The sequence below is a fragment of the Heteronotia binoei genome, chromosome 14, assembly GCF_032191835.1.
Source record: "Heteronotia binoei isolate CCM8104 ecotype False Entrance Well chromosome 14, APGP_CSIRO_Hbin_v1, whole genome shotgun sequence".
In the NCBI taxonomy this organism is placed as follows: Eukaryota; Metazoa; Chordata; class Lepidosauria; order Squamata; family Gekkonidae; genus Heteronotia; species Heteronotia binoei.
Window position 1 is genome coordinate 27,499,923 of NC_083236.1, and position 24,152 is coordinate 27,524,074.

The following is a 24,152-nucleotide window of genomic DNA, read 5'->3' on the forward strand; positions in this document are numbered from 1 at the left end:
CCAGTTACTGAATCGGGTCTGTCTGAAATGCCAGTATCTCTTTCCTTCCTTCTTATCAATGCTTATTTCTTATAAAAGCTTACAAAAATCCCTACACACCCCAGACCAATGGTGGTACAGATGTAATTTGTGTTATTATGACATGGAATTTAGCTGACTCCCAGCCTTTTGGTGTTGGGTTCAAGAAGGCACCTTGTAGCGGAGCAGGGCTCTTTCAGCTGCTTGTTAGTGGATTTCTTTTTCTTTTTCAGTTTACACTGCCATTTGCCTGGAAGTACAGTTGCTGCATTGGCCAGCTGATAAGAAAAGGGTACTTTAAATCAGTCTCTCATGTTGTTTTAGGAAAATATTTATACAAGTCTTAATAAAGCCTAAGCCTTCCACTTGCTCCACCTTGGATACCTTGGCAGCTTCTTGGCTTTGTTTCAGTGACTACAGGGGCCACAAATTATTCCACTTCCAACTATAAGGGGAATCCTATCTTTGAGCGCACTTCCATTGAAAAAGCTGCATCCACGGATACAGCCAAGGAGCATGGTAGTTGGGTCGAGGCTGTGCTAAACTGGTTCCCTCCTGGATCTTGGGAGCTTGAATGCTCCCCTGTTTAAAAAGCTTCCTTTATGCAGGAATGGAAAAATTTCAGAGCATTAAAAGAAGTACTCCCACCTGCAGTAAGGTAGCCCATCCAGAATTCTACCACCTCATTCTGCAGAATGTGGGGAAAAGCTTTTACTAGAACATTTGTGGAATAAACACAAAAAAGAAATCACGAGTAGCAGGAGGTTTGGCAGAAGCTCACAGGTGCTCTTCCGTCTTCCTCGAGATGGGTGTCTGCATGGGGTGGGGGATCACTTTTATAGTCAGCTGCCCTTTTGCCAGGGCTCATTCTCATTCTACTACCAGCTGCTCAATCAGGCTGTGGCAGCTTCAAATAGGCATATCCCGTAGTTAGTAATAATGAAGATGATGGGCCATGGCTCAGTGGGAGAGCCTGTTTGGCATGCAGAAGGTCCCAGGTTCAATCCACAGTGTCTCCAGCTAAAAGGATAAGTCATTAGGTGAGATGAAAAACCCCAAGTTGAGACCCTGGAGAGCCCGTGCTAATCTGAGTAGACAAAACTGATCCTGATAGACCAAGGGTCTTGTTCAGTATAAGGCAACTTCATGTGTTCATAAAAATATAAGAGAAATCAAGATCTTAGACCCCCAAAGGACTCCTGTGTGTATGTGGGTCAACACTGGGGTCCTGACTCCATCTTTCTAGCACATCAGGCTGACTTCCAGTTTACGAACAAATTGCGTCCTTTCAGGAATCAGTGACCAACAGTTAGTTCAGATGAGTGTGTTTAAATCCACAGCTCTAAAGGTCAAGCCATTGAGTTTCAGGGGTCGTGCCTGATACAGCAACTTCTAGAGGAGGAAAGAAAATGCAGTCAAAAGGGGCAGATTTGGTTCCTGCATAAAGTGTGGGAACATGTTTTCACTCTTCAGGGGGTTCAGTGAGTGGGGAGGAGCATGCTTCTCAGTTTGAGTGAGGAACCTGAAGGAATCAGCAGCCCCATCTGCAGGTGTACCTGGAAAAGCCTGTTTCCCATGTACCATGTCATAGGGATGGTATTGCATTCTGGACAGAAGGGATAAGGACATGACTTTGTTACCAAACAAAGGCAATGTATGCCACTTGCAGCATCCAGAGCTTGTTGGGCTTAATGGCACATCTCCTGCAGAAGTAGTTCCATTTTGGAAGCTGAAGAGAGTCCTACAGAATTGGTTTGTTAGGGTATTCAGTCCTATGAGAGAAGTCAGAAAATCGTTGGACCTTTGGAAGAGCTGCTGTGGTGTGACTGGACCAGCGGGGTAACAGACATAGCATATTGAGTGGAGTTGTGCTTGAGCTCTTAAATTCCTATCAAAAGAGAGCTGGAATGCACATGGTACATGCAGGGCCGGCCTGCCCACTAGGCAAATTAGGCATCTGCCTAGGGTGCCAGCAGGGCAAGAGCACTGAATTCGGCCCTCCCCCTAGGCAAATGCCTCCTTTGCCTGAGGGCTGCACTCCGCAGTGCCTCCTCCTCCCTCCCTTCCCCACCATTTCAGTTCACAGGAAGAGGGGGGTGGAGTGCTGCACTTCTTTAAAGCCCTCCCCCTGCTGATCAGCTGATTGACAAGTAAAATGGCACCAGAGGCTCCCGGTTCCTATGCTGGCCCTCCAGCACAGCCACAATCAGTGCGGGGTTGAGAGGGCAGCAGCAGCGGGAAGGACAAGTGAGCTGTTGAAAGAGTGGCTGCCGCTGCTACCTCCCCCCCCTTCCTTCCCCCATGATCCAGGAAGGAGGAGGGGAGGAGACAGTGGCGGTGACCACTCTTTCAGCAGCTGTCTCGCCCTTCCCGCTGCTGCTGCCCCCTCAATGATTGTAATTGAAATGGTGGGGAAGGGAGGAAGGAGGTGGTGCTATGGAGTGGGGAGGTGGACAGCAAGCCTGCCTAGGGCACCATGCACCCTAGGGTCGGCCCTGGATACAGGGCTTTGGTTTTGCCCATCTAAAAAAACCACATCAATCAGCATTCCAACTTTCATCATCCAGGGCTTTTATCCAAGTTGATCTGTGGGTATCCTGATTTAAAGTGGCTAACAAACCATCTTCAGCAAAGAGCTGTTTTAAACTCAGTTTGAACCATTTTGGATTCACTGACTTGGTAGTAGCGCCATAGGTGGCAAAATATTCGGTCTCTTGGAGTCTAGCCTAAAATGTGAATATTTAGTATTACATGCAATTGATAAACTTCCCAGATCTTCTTTTAGAAATGAACATGCAACCAAACCAAAATGCACTGGAAGAAATAACTTTTATTATGTAATTCAGTCAAATCTTAAAAAACAACATTGATGTTAGCAGGACATTAAGGCATTTTCTCCCAGCAATGAAAAAACTTGTCTTACTTGAGAAATTCCAGATATTGGTCAGAAAATGGTTAATGTGAAATTTCTTTCATACTTTCTCCAGTTTTTTTGCTCAACTCTCTTCCTCTTTAAAAGCAAAGGTTAGATTAATCAAGAGTTTGGAAGCGTCTATATTTGTCCTCATCCAGCTGTTTTTCAGATAATATTCTACCAAAAATGGCAAATAGTTCTGTAACTCCATTCTTAGAATAAAAAAAAAAAAGAGAATGCTGGGAAAAAATCCAGCTTATTAAATAAATGTATAAAATAAGAGTCATATTTACAGCACTTGGATTTTCAGAATGAAAGTGGAATCTGGTTAATATGCAAGGGAAAACAGAAGTGCATTCAAGGCCTTAAAGCAAAAGTTGGGAAGCAGAACCATCACATTAGCCAGGATATTATGGCATCCTTGAGTTGGGTGTGATAGGCAAACTCCTATGCTGCTGAGAGATGCTGCAGCCCATGCTGACAGCTCAGAGTGGGCTCCTTGGATGCTTTGCAAATGGGGCCCACCAACCCTTTCTCAACTAGACTGGCAGAAACAACCAATAATCAGAGGCGCTTCTATTAGCAACAATTTATGTCTGAACTGTACCCCCTGAACTCTTCCCTGCCCTCTCTGAGCTTTGCCCATGCTTTCCCTTCATCCTGCCATCCAGAGCCCCTTTATTACTCTCTTGGTGATTGAAAGCCACAGTTGGGCAGGCAGCAGACTTGGGAAGCATCTCAAGCCAGGGAGGGAAATAAGGGAGCCCCTCCCTGGAGTACATGACCACTGGGCAGAAAAACAGCTTCAATGGCTCCAGTTGGGAGGGGTTCCTCCTGCTCTGTCACTAGGCTAGCTAAAAAAATTTAAATTGTCCGGTGGCTGGCCTGCTTGCCTGCACAGTTCCCATGCGGGACTACACAGTATGACCACTGTGAACAGACACCTCCAGCACAGGAGCAGCCAAAGGAAGGTGCTGGAGTGGTCTGAACAACTTCCAAATGCAGGTGACGAAATGACAGTTTTGAATGGCCCCCTTCCCTGGGGTGGGAGGAGGAATGCCTTGCAAGCTGAAAACTAGCAAATCATGGAGATAGGTGTTAGCTCAGCCTGCTCCTTGCCACACATGTTTTCTTTTTGCATGGAAGTTGTTGTTTAATGGGAAAAAACACTGAAAAACTTGGTCCCTCCCCTGCAGTTTCTAGGGCAGCCTTTATCCTTCCTGCCTTTATTCTGCTGTATATGTAGAACAGACCAGTCTTGGGCCCCATCTCCTTGGGTGCTTCTCCACCTCTGCTGCCCAAGTCACTGGTTTAGCTTCCCATTGATGGAAAGCCTTTTCTGCCCATCAGAGAGTGCTATTTTGGTGGCAACTAAGCAATGAGCACAACTTAGCACTGAGGCACCTGGGGATTTTGCGTATGAATTCATAGAAAGAAAAGGCAATAAATTATCTCAACACCAGGCCAACCGAAACAAAGAGAACAGGCCTGGATAACAAGGTTCAACCTAAGAGAGGGCATTCCCCCCCCCCCTAAAAAAATAAATAACTTTGCTTCCTTCTGCCCTTTCAAAAAAAGGGTTAGAACTGTGCAGCTTGCAGAACAAAACTCCGGTCAACTGAAAACAAAAACATGAGCAGTAAACAGTTTCCTGATGACTTTGATTTTTTCCAGTCCGTTGGTGCAGATTGCTGGCCATTCATCTAAACAGGCTCACATCTGGCCCACAAAATATGCTTTGCCGCTGAGCCCCTCCCCCTCCCACCGCCGCTATTTCACTGTTGCTTACTGCTGCTTCCAGTTCCCCAGGTCCAGCCACCATATTGCTTCCCGATGTGCTAACAGAAGGAAACACGGTGGCTAGGGCCTGACCGCAGTAGCCTCCATGGAACAAGCCAGGGCTGGCCCCTGAGATGGCAGTTCAGGCCCACTCTTCAACTGAATCGGGTGACGCTACTCTAAAAAAGGGGGTCTAGGCAGTTGTGGACCTTGAGGGACACTGATCTCCCCCTACTAACGTTGTGGCCTCTGGAGCACTGTAGGGAGGGTTCCTTGTTTCGGGCTCCTCCAAAACGTCAATGGAAACTGGCATTCAAACCTGCAACACAGCATCATAGACAGTCAGGGGATCTAGAAGCCTCTCGCAGACAGGCATGCCCTGGGAGGGACTGATCCTCCATAAACCAAATCCTCTCCCCCTGCCATTAACCAACACAATCCAGGCTCCATTAAAGCATGAAGTCGAACGTGTCTGCTGACTGGGAAGGGTCCCTGTCCAGTAGTGGCCAAACTTATAACTTGACTGAAAGGGCTCTTGCTGCGGTTTACAACAGCCTTTTGGTAAGGGAGACAGTCTTGGGGGAAGGGAGAATAGCACATGTCAAGAGGACGCTTTGGTTGAGGGCTCTTGGGGAAGGCACTTGCAAGGCTCAGAACACGCATGCAGGTCAGCCAAGTCTGCACACTCCTGCTTACTCACCGCTGAAACATACTGGCTTTTGGGGAAACAGCTTTTCTCTTCCAGGGGGGAGGCCAAGGAAGAACTTGTGGGAGTGGAAAGCGGGGACCCCAGATCTTCACAGAAGCTGTCCCGAGGAATGCCAGAGACACAGCCGCTGTCAGAACTGCTGGAGCCACTGCCAGACATGTAGTGGGAGGACTCGGAGCTCTCCGTTGCTGGGCAAAGAGAGGGAAGAAGTGTCAGGAAGCGACCTGGCCTGCTCCCAAAACACCCCTCCTGAACAAATGTCCATCCAGCCTGCCGCATGCAGCCATACAAGGATAGAACAGCCACGCTAAAGAGTCTGCCAAAGGTTCCTAGGACTAGCAGAAGCATCTGGTTCTGCTTCTATTCTGTCAGTAAAATGAAAATAAGGATGGAGACTGCAAGGTAGGGACCAGGGGGGAGATGTTGTAGATATACACTTGGGAGAACTCACACACATGGCAAGAAGTTCTATCACAAGCATGTCCCAGTTAAGATCAGTACCAGTAATAGTATCAATAAGGAAAAGATGTCATTCACGCAAGTCTTTTCACCTCACATTGACTGACTTGCAACTGCAAGGCAACCATCAGACAACAAACACACAGTTCTCCCTAACATAAAGCTTTCCCAAGTGAGGATTCACTGAAGATGTGCCCTCATATGGGTGGATATCAGTCCCACCCATCTGCTCTCTTCCCTGGTTTCTAGGCTTGCTTTCAACCTGCAGTTGCACATCTTGCTTGGAGCACTCTGTGCAAACTGGAAAAGCAATTCTGAAGCTTAGCAGATTGAGAAAGGGCTTGCTAGCTGGGAGCTGACCAGAACGGGAGCAGAAAGCTGAGAAAGCCATTCAGACTCTTTGTCTTTCAAGTTCCTATTAATTGTACTGGCTTAGCAATACTGACTGCCATTGGTTCACAAGGGCCTGGTCTATCTCCTTAGAGCCCAGCTATTTTGTTGGAAGTCATTCCACATGCTGCCAGAGTACCCAGAGGCCCTTCCATAAAGGCCAAAGCAGCACTGCTTCTGCAGCAGAATCTGGGAAAGGGAGGATGTGATACTATACAGTCTACCATCCAAAGTTGCCATTTCTTCCAGCACAGATCAGCTGTAGTTACAGGGGAACTCCAGGTCCTATTTGGAGATTGGCAACCCTATATGTGGCTAATATCAAGTCCACAGAGCCCCTTTCTCATCCTTCCCTTCATGGAGTTCACCTACTCATGATGGTTGCCCTCCCCAAAGCTCCATGCACAACATTCTTGGAAGACAGATATTGGATGCCAGCAGCTGACATGAACCTTTGGTGCACATAAAGCCTTTCATGGGGGGCAGGAGGTTGGGAGAGGAGCTTGTCTACTGCATAGTCATTGTGTGACTACCTTAAGCTAAGGTTTCAACTAGATTTGGGGCCCTGATCTTGTTGACCCCATGCACATCAAACATCTAAGATGGAAATGCTGATGAATGTTTCTAAATGGATGCTCCGGGGTTCCTTGGGAGCAATTCCTACTTCACTGAAGTGGAGGAAAGCCAGGACTCAATACTTGTTTTGGAGAAGAGATGCTTCAGAGAAACATATGGCGGCAGTAAATCCACAAGTGGGCATCACACAAGACCATACTGAGGCTCACAGATCTAGCTGTTGCTCATTTCTCCCACTCTGCCCAGCAATCCCATCTGCCACTTGCAAGAGTTCCTGCTTCTGATACCCTCCTAGCATGGCCACTGGCTCACACAATCCCAGGATAATGCCCTAGGAGCAACGGCATGCCATACGTACTCATTGAAGGCTGGCTGCTGGTCTCATTCTCCATCTCATCCTCCTCAATGCAACCATCAGTGTCAAAGGGCCGGCTGGCACTCAGCATGCTTGGCAGTAGGGCCTGATTCAGGTACATGTGCAGGTTGAGGGGCCCGAGCACTGAGCAGGAAGAGGGGCCACCGGCAAGCAGAGGAGCTGGTGATCTCTTGTAGGGATTGGTGTGGTCAAACAGAGACACAGCAATGGAAGCCCGGGTCCTTGCTCCTGCCACACAGCAACACATTCAAGCATGAGTGCCCCAAGGGCTGAGCTGAGGGGGCGAGATGGGGGAGGCCAAGAGGTGGAGCTGGACTTACCCCTGCCTTTCATAATGTAATCGATGGCGCGGTCGTGGATGGCAGCTTCGCTCGGCTTGATGTCGAGGAAAGGCTTGTTGCCTACACCCATGGACACCATCTCCTGCATGCGGATTTCTGGCAGGAGGCAAGAGACCACAATGAAAATACCCCTGCAACAGACAGCTGTGGTGTATCCTCCTATGGTCTCCTGAAAGACAAGCTTATCCCTGGAACTGAGGCCCCTGAACCCTTGCCCACGGGTGACCAGATGCAGCAGAGGACAATTTCATGATTGGAAGAAGGAACATCAGCAGGGGCAGCTTTATCTCGTTCTTCTGCCCAATGGCAGGACATGTCGCACCTGACCAAATTCCCACTGCTCCATATGAAGCCCTCTGTGGTAACCACAGTAGGCCGATCAAACTTCCTCCCTTGCTTATTTAAGTAGTGATACCTTGCTTTTGTCCCCAACAGGGACCCAAAGTGATCTTTACGACATCATTCTTCCATTCTTGCATTTTTTTTATCCTCACATCAACAGCTCTGAGATAGCTCAGGCTGAGCAAGCATGCCTGGCCAAAGGGCCCAGAGAGCTTCTATGACAGAGGGGGGCGGATTCAGACCTGGATTTCCCAGATCCTAGTCCAACACTCTAACTATTACACTGTACTGGCTGCAGAATATATTTACGCGTCTTTCCCCTGCCTTGGGAAACCATGGGGAATAGAGTTCTGCCGATGAGGAAAACCAGTGTGCCCGTGTTGCGTGCTGACCAACCTTTATTGCGGGCTGCCTGTTCCCACAGGATCTTGGTGATGTCACTGGTCCAGGCCTGCTTTGTCTCTGGGCTGCTGGCCTGCAGGATGTAAGTGTCGCTCGATTTCCGCCGCCTGAACCAGATCTCGAAGCGCAGGCCGCTTTCCCCTGAGTTCTCTGTAAGACCAATGTCTGCTGTCTGCAGGGAGGGAGAGGGGGAGCTCAGATCCCAGGTGCATGGAGGGAACCTGCTGGGTTGGCCATCCATGCAATTGGGAATGGGAGGATAAGGAAGAGGGAGGCAGGGGTCATGCTGCTGAAATGGGATGTAGGCACGTCCCATTTGTTAGTACTAAGTGTGAGCTGACTTGAAAAGAAGTTTAGCACAAAAATGCAAGAAGTTGCCTTATACTGAATCAGTCCATCAAGGGAAGTATTGTCTACTCAGGCTGGCAGCTGCTCTCCAGAGTCTCAGGCTGAGGTCTTTCACAGGATCTGCTACCTGATCATTAAGTGGAGATGCTGAGGATTGAACCTGGGAACTTCTACATGCCAAAAAGATGGGTCTACCACCACTGTGCCACGATCCTTGATCCTAAAACATTCGGCCTTGTTTAAGCTTGTTGGGTAAGGGGAGATTGTGTGATAACACCCTGAAATCTGGATTTATTGCCTCTCGTGTTTTTATTCTGTCTTTTCTGCAAAAAGTTCAGGGCAGCACACACAGGTCCCACCTCTTTCCTTTCAGGCTAGGCTGAAAGAGAATGACAGGCACATGGTCCCCCAGTGAGATTCCACAGCTGATGGAAGGTGTGACTGGACTGGCCAGCGTGAGTCACCAAGCCCAATGCAGCACTTTAGCCTCATGCGGTGGCCCACCAGAGGCCAAAGAACATCCTATTTCACCACCTGCCTGAGACTGTTGAACAAAAGGGCAGGGAAACTCATGGCAGGCTGCACTGCAGGGCTCTGGAGTGTGTTAATCAACTGGGTGGGCCTGTCCTGACTAGTGAGCCAAGCCAGAATGTGTGAATGCAGTCCAGTCCTTGGTTATGCTGCTCCCTCCCCCCAAGAAGGCCCCCCCGCCAACCCCTAGGGTATGAGCCCCGCCCAAGAGGCTGGCCTGATACAAAGCAGCAGAGGGAGGCTTGCCTTGAAGGAGCGCTTGTAGATGTAGACGTCGAGCCCTCCCTCGATCCTCTTGGGCTTGCTGAAGAGGATCAGGTCCTCAAAGAGGAAGACGTGGCGCTGGCACTTCCTGCGCCCCAGGGAGATGCTGAACTCATCCTGGCGCACCAGCTGCCCCTGCTCCTTGAGGTTCACCTAGGTGCAGAACAGGATTGGTTAGGCAGGAGGAGGGGCCCGCAGGGACCAGAGAAGTCACACAGTCCCCTGTGAGAAAAAGCAGCCCAACAGTTGCAGCCAGCCAAGGAAGAGGCAAGAGATGGAGAGACCAGAGAGAGGAAGGCAAGTAACACCCACAGCAGGGCAGCTTGTTTCTGTCAAGGCCTGGAACTGCTGGCCCTCAGAGTCCCAGCTGGATGAGTGGGCAACTGGCGGCTGCTCCTGTGAGGCCTGTCCTAGGTGGCTGGAAATACATGGCCTGGCACATGTCGTGCACAAGTCACCATGTGAATCCTTTGCCCCCTAACAGGCTATAGGATGAGGTGAAGGGAGGCAGAGACCTCCAGTGGCAGAGCTTGGGGTGGCAGCCTCAACCACTGCTTGGCCCCGTTCTCATAATCACTGCTGCTTGCTCGCAACACGCCCCCCTCCATACACACCTGGAAGCCAGACAGGTGAGAGTTTGCAAAGCCCGACTGGATATGTGTAACATGCTGCTCTGTTTAAACATATCGGGGAGTTAGAAAGATGGGCACGGAAGGAGCACCAGCTCCAGAGGTGGATAGGGAGAGGAACGCAGGTAGAAAAGGTGGGAGAATAAACCTCCTATTAACATACAAACCAGAAGAGGAAGAGGGAAAAAAATATTCAGGATATACACACGTAAATTCTACTATTCAGAATAAATAGATTCTGATCAAGTTAAATATCCTAAAATGAACAAACAATATATCCATAGCCTACAAAATACAACCATGAACCCCCACATCTTCCATGTTTATTAACGGCAATGTTTTGTAGGTTAGGAGTAGTTATTAAAACATAGTTCACTTGCTTAGTTAGATTCCATTTATTCTGAACATCGTATTTCATTTGCCTGTAGCAGCAGAAAAGAGCAAGAGTCCAGTAGTGCCTTAAAGACAAATATCATGAAAGCTCATGCCCTGCCACATCTTTTGCTAGTCCTGAAGGTGCTACCAGACTCATTTCATTTGTGCACACCTGGTATAAATCTTCTTCCTTCAATCTTTCCTGGAGGGGTTGCCAGTGGATGGTGTCCTCAAGCGACACCCCCTTGCTCAGCTCCCATCACCCCTCCCAGAGCTCCCAATCTAACAGGCCCCGAGAGACCTGGGAGCATCCTGAATCTTTGTAGGAGCTGCTTCTCACCCCCAGCCCCTCCTCTCCCCCCCACCCAGCCCTCGCCAGATGGGACATACGTCGCAATCCCGGATGGCGTCCATAGCCAGGAGGTCGTTGCCGTGTCGCAGCTGGAAGCGCACCATCTCCTCGGCAGCCCGCAGGTAGACCAGCTCCTGCTCCTGCGCCTCCCCACACTGCTTGATGAGGTCCTTCAGCAGGAGGGCGTACTTGCTCATGCGCTGGATTGGCTTCAGGAGGTAGGAAGCCAGGTCCATCTTGTCTCCCAGCTGCACCTGCTTGAACTGAGAGCCAAAGTCAGAGATGACTGCCGGGGGAGTGACAGGGACACTAAAGTGGGTCAGGAGCTAGATGAGCTGAGGGGTCCCAGCAACACTGCAGGGGACCCTTGGCCCGGCCAGCAGCAACCTGCTGCCAAGTGACAGCTGCAATGCTGCCCAGCTCGGTTTGCTCCTGGCAGCTAGGGGCCCTCCAGAGCAAGGCTCCACCTGGAACTCTCCCAGGGGTTGAAGGGCCAGTCTACCCTGGTGGAGGACTGGATGAGCAGCAGTCACCAGATGGGTGAGTTTTTAGGATCACAAAGCACCATGGCGGCCAGAGCTGAAATCCAGACTGCAATTTATCTCTGGGCCTTGCATGCACTCTGCCCCGGGGAATGAGGCCCTCTCTTCAAAAGGGAAGAGAGTGGGGAAGTGCAGGCCTCCATTCTCAGGGCAGCTTTTTACCTTGAAGAAAGTGTTTCCGTGGCTAGCCAGGAGTGCGTCAGACTTGGGCTTGTTTTTGCTGTACAGCGCATACATCCCAAACTGGTCTTTCTGCAGAAGGGTTAGAAATACAATCGCGGTCAGGCCATAGATTTCTCATTAGCTATGTACTAGAATCCCCTTGGTACAGTGATGGTGGGATATCCCAGTAACAGGGGCATGCTACAAATGAGAAACTGAAGCAAAGCATGGTATGGAGGTGCCCCTGTGCTGACTGCCAGAGGGCCCCAGGGGCTTTCTCTGTTTGCAAGGACTTTGCTGAGACTCTCCCCCCCGCCCACATCTCTTGGCTGATACCTGCTCAACTCTGCAGGATCAGTTTTCTTCACCAACATTGTGAAGAACTCTTCTCACTAACTTCTCATCACATTCACCTGGCCAGCAACAGACAGCCATATTGGAACAAAAGGGTTCAGGAAGACAGCCTGGCTTCTCGGCCCTGAGACTTAATCCATTTCAGACCTTCTACTGAGGTCCTCCCTTGGGCGTCCTCACCATCACAGTCAATGGAGGCAGGCTCCCTGTGACAGGGCTTTTTCTGTGGTGGCACCCTGACTGTTGATATGCCTTCCCATAGATGTCAGCCTTGTCTCTTCATGTTTTGGTTCCTGGTTAAGGCTTTTTGGTTTTACCCAGGCTTTTGGTTAATTCTGTTTTATTTGTTCCTATCTGTTTAGTCCAGCATGTGCATGGAGGAGGCAAGGAAGGAAGTTGGAAAGATCCTCCTAGCTCACTAGCAGCAGCTCAGCATCACAGGGTTTTTATTTCTGAAGCCATCTAGGAAGCCTGAAGGAGCAAGACAGTGGTCCCTTTGAGGCTGCTCCTGCCCATTCAGCTCCTCTCCCCTAATATCGATCCCCAGCCGCAGCTTACATGTCTCAGGAAGCAGTGGCTGACACGCAGAGGGTGGTTGCAGCAGCTCTCCAGCTCCCGTAGGAAGTATTGGCTGTGGAAGTCATAGAGCTTCTCCAGGTTCCCAAAAATGACACTTCGCTTCCCCCTCAGGTCCTGAGGCAGGTCCACGCGCTCCATCTCGGGGAAGTAGCTCTCAATGATGTAGCGAAGGGACCGGACATACTCCTGCTCCGTTGTCACCATCTCATCGATGATGTGCCGCAGTTTGCTGCCCGGGAAATGGGAGGGGAAGGAGAGGGGGAAGCTGACAATTCTAAAGTGCAACACAGCCCAGTCAAAGACCACAGAGGGGTTGCTTCTGTTGTGTGGATGCAAATACATCAAGCTCCTCAACAGCTTGGGAGGATGTGACAACAGAGCAAAGAATTCCCATGAAGAGGCGCATGTTACTGATTTCAGAGCATTGTTCGTAAAAGTATGTTTGCTGCTTTTGTTCAGCTGCTGCTTCTGCAATCAGCCAACACGCTCTATAGACACAAGCAGAAGCAGGTGGGCGTTCTGCAAGGTGGGTTTTGAGGCAGCCAACAAGGATTTTTCTGTGCCCCTCCCCAGCTAGCCCAAACAGCCCAACAATTAGCCATGTTGGCAGCAGAGGCATCATGTCTGTGTGTGTGCACATGGCAGGGAGGGACCAGGTTGCCCGAGCACTGGCACCCAACAAGCCCCACGCCAGCCTCCCTGCTTCCTCTCTGTACCCGTGCCACTCCCTTCCTGGACTAAGACCAGAAGGAGGAATCCAAGGGAAAGCCAGAGCCCCTCCCTCACAAGACAAGATCCATGTCCGTTGGTTGCTGTGTGGAAGACAAGCGACAGGCAGACCCGCTTTTTGGGCTCCTTTCTGGCCTGCCCTTGCCCAACTAGACCAGACTCTGCCTGCCCACCATCCTATATATTCCTGTCTCGTGGTACATGGAGAATATGGTATGGGTTAAGGAAGGAGGATGATTCCCCTGCTTGACAAAATGGCCTTTCCCCAAAATTCCACTTCTTCCCTCATCTTGTCGGCGTACACCCACCACACAGCAGTGAATGACACCTGAAATTTGGGATGCTTCCACACTGTAAACATCCACTGCTCTTATTCCACTTGAACGGTCATGCAGAGCTGAATTTGCACACAGGCTAAGCTACAGTCTAGGGCCTCAGACTACGAGGGTCCTCTGAATATAAATAAATGAATATCACCACTAAATTACCACCTGGGGGGGGGTAATGCTATGGGGCCTCCTAAATCGGACATAGGACAGCAGTACTCAGGAAGAGCCACCTTCACAATTATCATTAGTCCAATGAAACACATGACCTTCCATCCCTGGCATGGGGCCTGCTCCTCAGGGAAGTCTGCAGTTTAGCCGTGCCTCTGGCAGCAGCTGTTTCAAGGCAGGAACAACCCTGCTGACCACAAACCCCACTGGCCTTGACCACTCCCCTGAAACATGGAGCGGGTGACACACTGGGGAACAGCACTCAGCTGAGCCACAGGCAGCATGCCAAAGAGCGACATGTGGCTCCTGAGCCACTCAGTGAGTATCATCAGTCTAAGGCCCCAGCGTCTCATCATCCATAACAACACTCAATTTGTAGATTATGGAGAATTCTGTTACATCTCTAGCACACAAATCTCTAACTCTGCCTCCTCCTTCAGTTCCCCAGGGAAGGGATGGTCAAACCGCATTTCAGTCCGCAGCCGGGCTAAGCCCACAACTCACAGGGGGTGTCCCTAGCCCTCAGCATACCTGCCCCAGCTCCTGGCCTCTGGCCCAGATGCGCTGCTCCTCCGCTCTTCTTGCATGCAGCCTGCAATCCAGTTGGTAGGGCTGAGGTGCTGCCGGGACGCACTGGCCCGGTCCACCAGCTCGGTGCTGCTGACTTCCAGCCCTTTGATGAAGACCCCCGTGTTGCCATAGCGGGCCGGCTCGCTCAGAGTCCGCTGGCAGCTGGAACGCAGGCTCTCGGTGCAGGCCAGTTCAAAACTCTGGGCCTTCCTCAGGATCCTTTTGGGAAATGGCTGCCTCGAGGCTGGGGTGGAAGGGCAGGAAGGCGATGCATCCAGGGCTTCCGCAATGCTCTCGAGGGTCGACTTCTCGTCCCGTGCACAGTGGGGAGGCTTGGGAGCCTCTAGAGCGCTCCTACTGGAGGTGGGAGCAGCAGCTTGCAGGACAACCCGTTCCCCAGCTCCAGCGCCCTCTCGCAGGCCCACTGCATTCTCCCTGGCCCCTCCAGAAGGCTGCCTGGGCCTTCCCTGGCAGTGAGACGCACTTGAAGCCACACCAGCAACCAGCCTCTGAGCAGCCCCCTCAGAGGGCAGCCTGCCCTCCTGGCCGGGTAAGCCCCACTCTCCCTCTGGACACAGAGACCTCTTGGTCCTCAGGGCAGCTTCGAGCTTCATCTCGAAGGCCAGTTTCGTCTCCTGGCACTTGGACCATGCAAACTGCCACTGCTTCAGGCCGTTGCTGCTCCGCAGCTGACAGGCCAGCTCCTTCGCCTCCTGGAACCTGGCCTCGCCGATTTCCGAGTGTTGCTCCTTGTAGCTCTCCAGGCACTTGAGGGCCGCCGAGCAGTGCTCCCGGGAGCTGCAGTCCTCCATGCTGATGCTGGCGAGCTGGCGCATCCCTTCCAGTGCCCACTCGTACGCCTGCGGGGGGAAGGGAGGTGGAACAAAGAGAGTTTAGCTGGTGAAAACACAGAAATGCTATTTGGCATCCAAAGCAGGGGAGGGGGAGGGAGAGGCCTAGCAGAATGTAAGGGGGAGGTTGAGGGCCAAAACAAGTGTCTCTCTATCTGTGGCTTCAGCTGTGCCAGGCCCTGTCATCAGTCTGAATGCCAGCCAAGCCAGCCCGGGATCTGCTCACTTCTCTGCCAGGCCACAACGGAGGCAGCAGCTTGGTCTTCTAAGGGTTTCCCCCGGGGAAGAGCAATAGACTGAAGCTTTGCTCGGAGCAGCCTGAGAAACGCAGCCCTGCTCATCATCACCTTCGTGCAGGTCGTCGTCTCTCTCTGAGCCCCTGATTCTGCCCTGCCACTCCGTGCAGCCCTTGAAACATTTGCAGTGGCTGCTGCCACGCCAACTCCACGTTCCCAAGTATTGCGTGGCCCCTCCCAACACTTCAGGTGAGTGACATGGAAGGGGGGGAGGTCATGTTGATGGCGATACCTGGACATGCATGAAGATACGGGCACAGATGGCAGGCTGGTCTTCCAGCCTGGCTGCTACGTTCAGGGCCTTCCGGGGTGATCATGTAACCCCCTTCTGGGGGAAGGCCTCCCTATGGCTGCTCTTTACACCTGTTGTCACTTCCTCGTCTGTGTGCGATGTCTTGCACAATAACTGGAACATGGGTTTCTGTGTGCGCATGTCCCTAAGGTATAAGCAGTGTCCAACAGCTAGGTGAGAACGTTGTCCAACTGCCCCTTCTGAGTGTCTGAGGATTAGGATTAGCCTGAACTGCAATCCCTGCCTCCAAGTATTTACATCTGCCTTGCCCAGATGTGAGCCAGGGGTTGCACACCATGGGTAGTAGGCAGACAGTCCAGATCCTCTTGGGAAGCAGCAAAAAGAGGGCAAGCTTTGTCCCAGAGTGGGCTCCTCCCAGCCATGACCTTCCCAGATGCCTCAGAAGAGAATAGGGTAGGCCTCTGCCTGTCTTTCTGTTTCCCAGAGATAAGAAGATAGATTCAAGGGAAACGAGGAATGCCACAAAGCAGGACAGGGGTATTGGGCTCATCTACATGTTTTGAAAATAACAGAAAACCTTGGAAAATGCTTTGATTACAATATGATGTCCACACAAACGTTGTTCCTCTCACGAGGGTACAACACTAGCCCCTCAAGATTCTCTCTTTTCATGGTCCTAAATTGCGCATTTGCAAACATTAAGTATAGGTGCAGAAGCACATTCCTCCTCATCCCCTGACTGTCTTGACCCTGCCATTACTACCAGTTTGGGTTTTTTTAAGATCCCAGATTATGTGTCAACCAAGCAGCCGAGTCCCATCTAGCTCAGGGTCACTGCTAATCAAAGGCACTTCCCTGGCAGAGATGTGGTGAGCTTCCAAACTAAAGGGAAACCTGCTTTCCCGGGATGCTGCCGGGTTCACTCGACTCAGGCCACAGCAATTACAGGCATGTCAGCTCGCCCTGATGGGTTTCCCTACCCACACTGCCATCATTTCTGCACCTTGGGCCAAGCAGACCCTATGGCACCAATCAAAGACTGCAGGAGCCACTCAGCTCAGCTTCCTCCAGGGCTGTGTTGATGTCTCAGTCTGCCCCTGATCCAGCGTAAGGAAAGTCAGGGGGCAGATGTAGGAAGAAGGCAAGGCATGCCTCCTTTAGCACTATGCCAAGGACAACAATGGGGTTTTCACAGGCACAGAACCACAGTAGCCCTGGGTGGTGCCATTCAGCTGCAGGCCTACCTAATGCCCCGGAGGCTATCCTCAGGAACTTGATGCACAGAGGTTAGGATGGATGCCCTCACTTCCACCCCACCGCAACATGCAATGGCATCAAAGCATGCAGACTCCTTTCTGCTGTGTTTTGGCTAAGGGAATTCGGGCCTGAACAATCCCAGCCTGGTTCCCACTGGCCTGAGGTTCTCATGCAGCATGGATCAGATACACAGAGAATGCCGGTGTAAATAAATGTGTGGGCCTGGTCTCTAGTGAGGCACTCAGTAACAGAGCCCGGGGTGGGGGGGGAGGAAACTGTTTGGGAAATGCAAGCACCAGCTGGCAGTTACTAAGGTGCCAGCCAAGTCTGAGTCAACTGAGCATCCTCCTTGGGCTCTTTGTAAAAGGTTCCCTGTGCCTGTTTGCTTTGCTGCATCAGCTCCTTGAAGAAGAGGCCGGGAGAAGACATACCCTACACAAGCGACACAATGACACACAGCAGGTGGTAAGAAGTGTCTCCAACGCGAGGCACAAAAAGCTTCAAAATCTCCCTATTTTCTTGGGATGCACAGGGACTTCTCACAGGAGTCTTACCGAAGACTGCAAAATTCAGGGGGGTGGGGCAGAAGAGAGGAGCAGATGCCCAGCGCCTGGCACCTCCTCCCCTTCCCTCCTGGTCCTCCTTTGTGCTCAGCGCCCAGCCTCCCTCATTGCACATGCAAAGAAGTTGGAACCATTTGCAAGCACAGGCTGCATCTGTGACTCTGGCAGACCCTGGAGTGGTAGCAGCAACCCCCGCCTCACTCCATTCCCAACCTCAGACAGACACATGAGGAGTTCCCCCCTCCCTGCCACCATCCATCAAATGAGTTCAGACAAGCATGAATCCTGAACCCACCCGCCAGAAATGGGGGGGGGGGGCGGGGACTCAATCTCTAACACTGTTCCAGAAAACCAGGGAGCTTTTGGGGGGGGAGGGAGGGTCTTCTTCGACTGACTTAAGATAGTACAGTCTGAATGAGGGCAAAGCACACAGCTAGTCACTGGGTTCTCACGAAAGGGAACTCAGTTTGCATGCATAATGCTTGAGAACCAGTGCGGTGTAGTGGTTAGAGTGTCAGACTAGGATCTGGGAGACCCAGGTTCAAATCCTCACTCTGCCAAAGAAACTGGCTGGGTGACGTGAGGCCAATCACTTGCTCTCAGCCTAACCTAATCCTTAGAGAGTTGTTGTGAGGCTAAAATGGAGGAGAGGGGAACGATGTTTGGGAGAAAGGCAGGTTATGAATGAAATAAAATAAATAAAAATAAATCTCCATTTAAGGTTTCAAGGAGCAGGGCTGGAAAAAACTTCTGCAGCCTCAAATTCTCAAGGCTAGGAGCAGACCATGTGAACCACTGCATAGAATAAGTATAAAGCCAGCTCCTCATAAAAAGCCTGTAGAGCCAAGCTCTAACTGCACATAATATATAGTTTAGAATTTGGGCCCTGGGTATTCCAGATCCACCAGTTTCTAGCATTCACAGCTGAAGAAGAGAGGAACATCTGGTCTTTATATCCTGCTTTCCTCCACCTTAAGGAGTCTCAAAGCGCCTTACAAATTGCCTTCCCTTCCTCTCCTCACAATAAACACCTTGAGAGGCAGGTGGGGGCTGAGAGGGTTCTGAGAGAAGTGGGACTGGCCTGAAGTCACCAAGCTGGCTTCATGTGGAGGAGGAGGAGGAGGAGGAGGGAATCAAACGCAGACCTTGAGATTAGAGTCCACTGCTCTTAAATGCTCCAGTACCCTGGCGCTCTTACACCATGCTGTATGGATACCAGTGCTGGAAACTATCAGTGCCACAGGACCCTACTGCATGAAATGTGGAAAATCTGTGGTTGGATCTCAAAATGTCCTTAATTTTATAGAGAAGCCAGCTGCTCCCTAAATTGAATTGGAGCCACCATGCTGGAGGGAGGAATGGTGAACCCAGACCCCCTGCCCCCACCCCATGCAGTTTTCTTGATCGAAGCCCTCCCGAAACTATTTGCCCTAGTAGGAAATATACAGGTACTTATATGTTTCTCCCCCAGGAGGACAAATGTCAACTTTTAATTGTAGGGAGAGAAGATTTAGATGACAGAAAAGATCTGGAAGTTGTTTGAGGACAGGTCTCTTTTTGTGCTGCACAGCTCCTGTTCATCCCCACCCTGCCCCCATTATGAATTGTCTTCTTTTCCCTCTGCCGTAACAGAGCTTGCTTACGGTTTTCAAAATGTTACAAAAGGCAGATCTACAAGGATTTCCCTTTGTGGAAGCACTGAAGCTGGCCAGCTTAAAAGGCCGATGAAGAGTCTGGACTTGTTCAAGCCAATCCAGGGGCGTGCACCTCCTCCCAAGACATGGTGGCTCTATGCCAGAAAGGAGCATGGAAAGATGCTAATGTGGACGATCTCGCCATACCTCCCGCCGGCCTCTTTAGGCCTGCAACAGGCTAGTTAACAGCCAGCTTTTGTCTCCGGGAGCACAATGTGTCTAACTTTCTGCTCTCTTGGGAGTTTGCCTGGGTAGACTCTGCAACCAGCAGCTCCTGAGTATTTGCTGGATCACATCCGTAGCACAGCCAAGTTTTTCTGCTCCTTTTCTTGTTCAGCTGCCACAATCCCTCCAAGCTCAGACTCAGCTAGTGTGCAAGGTTGAGATTTCCTAAGGGGCAAGCAGATTTTGCTCCAGGAAATATTTCAAGCTGGCCAGGGAATCCTGAAATCGAGTTAAAGCCTAGGAGACTAGATCCAGGGAGACCACAGGAGGGAAATGCTATCCAAAATGGTCCCTCTGGGTCTTCCTCACCACTAGGGGGCATTCTTCCTCCACAGTGCTCTAGAAGCAAACCTTGTGCACTGAAAGAATGTGGAGCTATTGGGGGCTGGGGGCTTCTAAGCTGATAAATCAGGCAGGCACTGTCTAAAGCAAACCTGCTTCTCCTACTACCCCCCCCCCCTTGATTAAGTGGCACATTTGTAAATCAGCAACCTTGAGTTGCTAATGGGAGCTCAAGAAACAGAAAGCTCAGAGTACTATCATCTCAGTTTGCCAAAGCTCAAAATTGGAGCCCAAAAACCAGCCAGTGACAGATCTTTGCAACTTGGTTCAACCCTGGACTTGTTCGCTGCCCCCTTTAAGATCACCAGTTACGGCTGTTCAGCTGCAGCCGACAAGGAGGTCTCTCATTGTGAGCTAGAAATCAGATCTTGGGCCTTCCACGCCTGGGCCAAACTCATCTGCACAGAGATGTCCCTGCTCCCCATCAGCTCTGCTTGTGTGAGGAATGCCTTCCAGATGCCGGAGGGCTGCCTGCCTGCCACCATCCCTCGCTACTAACACCCAGACAGAAAGAAACTCTGCAGCCCCTCAAAAACACAACCTGAATGCCGCAAAGGAAATCAGCTTAAGCAGCATACCTTCATGCTTCTGCCAAGAGGGTCCATAGCGCAGGGCAAGCGTCGAGCCCCCAAGGCTGCTGTGCCTCATCCTTTGCGGCCAAGCCTGAAGGCCTGAGCAACCAATGAGGGGAGCCCCCTGCACACACAAGCACTGCCAGTCGAAATACCAGATGGACTGTCCCTGGTAACTGGAAGAAAGAAGGGGAGGCTGGGGGAAGGGCTGGAGCCAGCCCGAGAGGACCCAGCCAGCCTCCCTTGTGCATTCCGCCACACAGCACTGCTCCTCGCCAAAGAGTGCAACTTCTGCTCTCACAATAGACACACATGCATGCACACTACCAAAGGCTGCCTAAGTCTCTCGCAAGCACAAGGACCTCCTTGCATGCCCACTCAGTCTTCACAAGCTCACTGCTAAGAGGAAATGCCTGCCAGTTTATTCTAAATCTCACAGCACACAGGAGAATGGGAAGAATAGCAACTGAGGTATCCCCCCTTGGATCCTCACTGGCTCACCAGTTATGTGTGTCAGGGACAGCAGTTAAGAATGCTGGACTGAGAAACGGCAGACCGGGATTCAAGTCCTTCCCCCCTCTACCATGGAAGCTTGCTGAGCGGCCCTAGGCCAGTCATTTTTCCCTCATTCTTCCTCACAGGAGTGTTGTTGTGAGGATAAAATGGAGGAGGGGGAAATGATGTTGCAAGCCCCTTTGGGTCCCCACTGAAGAGAACAGCTGGGTCGAAATATCTAAATGCTCCCCCAAACCATCAATTCCTAACACAAGCCGAACTGCCTTGCCAACAAAACAAGCTCCTGCTTTTGTACAGATGATACTGTGAGCCTCAGCCGGTTTTCAGACTGACGTGAGCTGTGCTTCCAAGAAGCACAAAGGCTGAAGGTGGGGGGGGGGGAGACCTCAGAGCCTGAGGGAGGGGGAGGGGAAGAAAAGCAGCCCAGCCCTGGAGCCAGGGCCACTGAACTCTGGGAAAACTTCTCAGCCCCCAAACCCTAATTATGCCAAAGTGTTAAGTGTTCACTCTGCAAAAAAAGAAAGCAAGTTGCTCCCGACACCTTCACTGTGAAACGCCTTGTGGAAAGGGCTTTGCATGGGGAACTTTTTTAGGAACTTTATTTTTGGCTTAGCAGAAGCTTTAAAGGTGAAGCAAGGTTGTGAGGGGGGAAATACCAATGGTTCAAGCCTGGCCTTGTTTTGGGACTTAGAAGTTCTGCCAAGTTCATGTGTGTGTAATGTACTCCACAGGTTCGTTGTTGCAAGGATAAAGAGGAGGAAAAAACCACATACCCTGCCCTAAGCTCCTCAGAGGAAGGTAAGACAAAAATGATAGATAAGAGGCATGCAGCATTCTCTAACCAGGAGGGAAGGCCCTGCTCCACCCCTCCACCACAGATCTCACCTGGTCAAAGAATTCATAGAGTTTGGCAGTCTGGTTGATCCGGCTCCTGTTGGCCTCCAGTTGGCTGCAGAATCCCTGCAGCTGGTTCCTCCACATCTGCAGTTTGACTCCATACGCTGCATGCAGCTCCGTCGAAGAAAAGTCTTCCCACCTGCCCATCTTCTGCAAAGCTTCTCGTCCCCTTTGGCAGTATTCCTGAAAGCAAAGCTGATTGGTGAGGAAAGACCACTGCAAAAGCACACTGATCTTTGGTGTGCTGCAGAGATCCAGTGAAGGATGATGTCTTTTTCAGCAGGGCAGCCAGCCCTGACAGTGTGCCATTGAGGCAGGTCTGTGGCTTGCCCCCTTGCAGAAAACTTACGGAACCCAGGCTGAGACACCAGTGGTGGAGCTCAACTCTATAACTGCATGTTATGTTTACCTCACACTGTCTTTGAGTCTGCACGAACCGATGTGTGTAGTGAGTTCTGTGTGGAGAACTTATTTCTCAAGCATTTATGTGCGCCATGGATTGGGACTGTGTCATGTTGGGAGAGGAGCTGCCTTCATACCATTTTCCCAGCTGGAAGGCTCTATTTGCCCTGTTGGGGGGCTCCACAGGTGATGCAGTACATCTCTGTTTCCCCAAAAGGACAAACAGCACCCCTGGGCAGTTTCAGGCCCCCTCTCTATGCATGCTGCAGTTCTGGTCCAAATCAGACCTGTCCATGCCTGAGAATTAAGTTCCCAGCCTGGAACTCGTAGCACACATCTGACCACATGGACCTAGGGAAGTCTGAAGAGGACACAAGGAAAACTCATTGCACTGTTAGGCCCTTAGAACAGGGCTTTTGTATAAAGAAGGAAGAGACAAGCTTGAATACATCACTTGTTAAAGTCACTAGCTTCACTTTATTGTTAGCCTCCTGTCTCAGCTCTGAAATCTGAATGTGAGGTGTTTGTGAGGTCAGAACTGTCAACCCTCAACAAATCAAGGTGGGTGGGTGTCATGAATATACTCTGAAAAGGTGAGAGTTTTCACCAGGAGGAAGGGAGTCAGCAGAAGCTCAAGACAGCACAACAATAAAGGAACCTTCCCAGCCACATCTCTGCCACCTCTCCCAACAGGCAGCCCAGCCGAGAATGGGCCAGCGAGGCAGAATATGAGGCTTGCAGCAAGTGCTGGGAAGATGCACTGACCTGGCTGGAAATCTGTTCTAACAGAGCATTCATTCTCACTCTACCCTGGTGATGGCAGCACTCTCCTAGGGTCTGTCTAAGGTTTTAATCCCAGCCAACCCAATCTCTGACAAGCCTTACAGAAAACTGCTTGTGAGCATTCCATTGCTGCTTCCATCCACCAGAGGCTAGGATATCTGTCAACATTTTGTGACATCAGAGCAGTTCGTCCAACTGCAGCCTGAGGCTCTGCTGCTTTTCATAAACAAAATCTTTTCACACACATCACCACAGAACTGAGGGAAGAATCCTGAAACATTCACAGCGACACTTATTTCGCTTGACATGGCTGTAAACAATAAACATCCTTGAGGTTCAATTAATGTCAGAAACCAGTATGATCCAAAGCCAACTGGGAATTCATGCAGTTGCCAACGTGGAAACTGCTCCATCAGCCACTCTGGTCTATAGGGCAGATATGGCTTCATTTGAGCCCAGGGGTTCCAAGGGCTTCACAGTGGCCTGTTTGTTCAGCGCCAGAGCTCAGCTCTGAAAGACACTTCCCAAGAACAAAAAATGAGGTTGTCTCTGTACCAACACGTCACAGATTTACGCAGCCCACCACAAGCTCTGCTTTGCAGAAGAGGCCACCCACTCACGTTAGCAACCAGATCAAAATCCTGGCACTGCTTCTGTGCTCGAAGGAGGACCTCCAAAGAATCATCCATCTCGCTCAGCTCTGCCAGCCGCCTCTGGCCAACATTCTCGATCCAGCTGCTGACCTAAGAGGGGGAAAAGGAGGTTCAAACGGCTGCCTGTTACTGGTTTAATCGATGCTGGGGAGCTGCCCAGCTCTGGGAAGAATGTGAAAGTCAGCATTTGAGGAGCGCACGTTCCGCTTGTATGCCTGCCAAATCAAGGGAGACGTTTCGCTGTTGCTCCTAAAGCCCTGGTGTATCAGTCAGCCAAACCAGTGTAGTCCAGGGTATATTCTGCTGAGTTTGGGCATAAAAGCAGTAAGTTCAAAAACCAGCTCCTTGAACTGCAATATGGCCGAATGTGAAATTGATCTATTTTGACCAGCATATAATCCCTGGGGTCCACCACACAACTGCCCTTTCCCAACCATCCCGAGGAAGGGAAACCTAAGCAGGAAAGGCTCAAAGCTTCAGCCTTTGGATGCAGGCACTAGAATGTACAACAGCAGCTGGGGCACGAAGAACCATGGGAAATATAGCTCCTGCAATTCTCACCTTCCCTGGGCACTGCCATGCATCCTCATGCCCTAGAGAGGAGCCCATC

The 24,152-nt window shown here is 50.9% G+C and overlaps 2 protein-coding genes across 2 annotated transcripts in view; one reads left to right on the top strand and one right to left on the bottom strand.

Annotated features, from left to right (window-relative positions):
• The window catches only part of KCTD19 (potassium channel tetramerization domain containing 19), a 37,835-nt gene extending 37,462 nt beyond the window's left edge, over positions 1-373 (top strand). The window contains exon 15 of the mRNA XM_060254050.1: positions 252-373. Within this exon, the coding sequence (XP_060110033.1) occupies positions 252-365 (114 nt within the window). The 3' untranslated portion in view covers positions 366-373. The remainder of the gene's footprint in view (positions 1-251) is intronic.
• Positions 374-4,692: 4,319 nt separating this feature from the next.
• Positions 4,693-24,152, bottom strand: part of PLEKHG4 (pleckstrin homology and RhoGEF domain containing G4) — an 87,381-nt gene continuing 67,921 nt past the window's right edge. Inside the window, exons 12-23 of the mRNA XM_060253778.1 lie at positions 23,510-23,632; positions 21,693-21,887; positions 14,200-15,098; positions 12,422-12,671; positions 11,510-11,599; positions 10,844-11,068; positions 9,432-9,602; positions 8,301-8,478; positions 7,542-7,658; positions 7,204-7,449; positions 5,412-5,608; positions 4,693-5,030 (exon numbers count right to left, since the gene is read on the bottom strand). Of these exons, the coding sequence (XP_060109761.1) occupies positions 5,025-5,030; positions 5,412-5,608; positions 7,204-7,449; positions 7,542-7,658; positions 8,301-8,478; positions 9,432-9,602; positions 10,844-11,068; positions 11,510-11,599; positions 12,422-12,671; positions 14,200-15,098; positions 21,693-21,887; positions 23,510-23,632 (2,697 nt within the window). The 3' untranslated portion in view covers positions 4,693-5,024. The remainder of the gene's footprint in view (positions 5,031-5,411; positions 5,609-7,203; positions 7,450-7,541; positions 7,659-8,300; positions 8,479-9,431; positions 9,603-10,843; positions 11,069-11,509; positions 11,600-12,421; positions 12,672-14,199; positions 15,099-21,692; positions 21,888-23,509; positions 23,633-24,152) is intronic.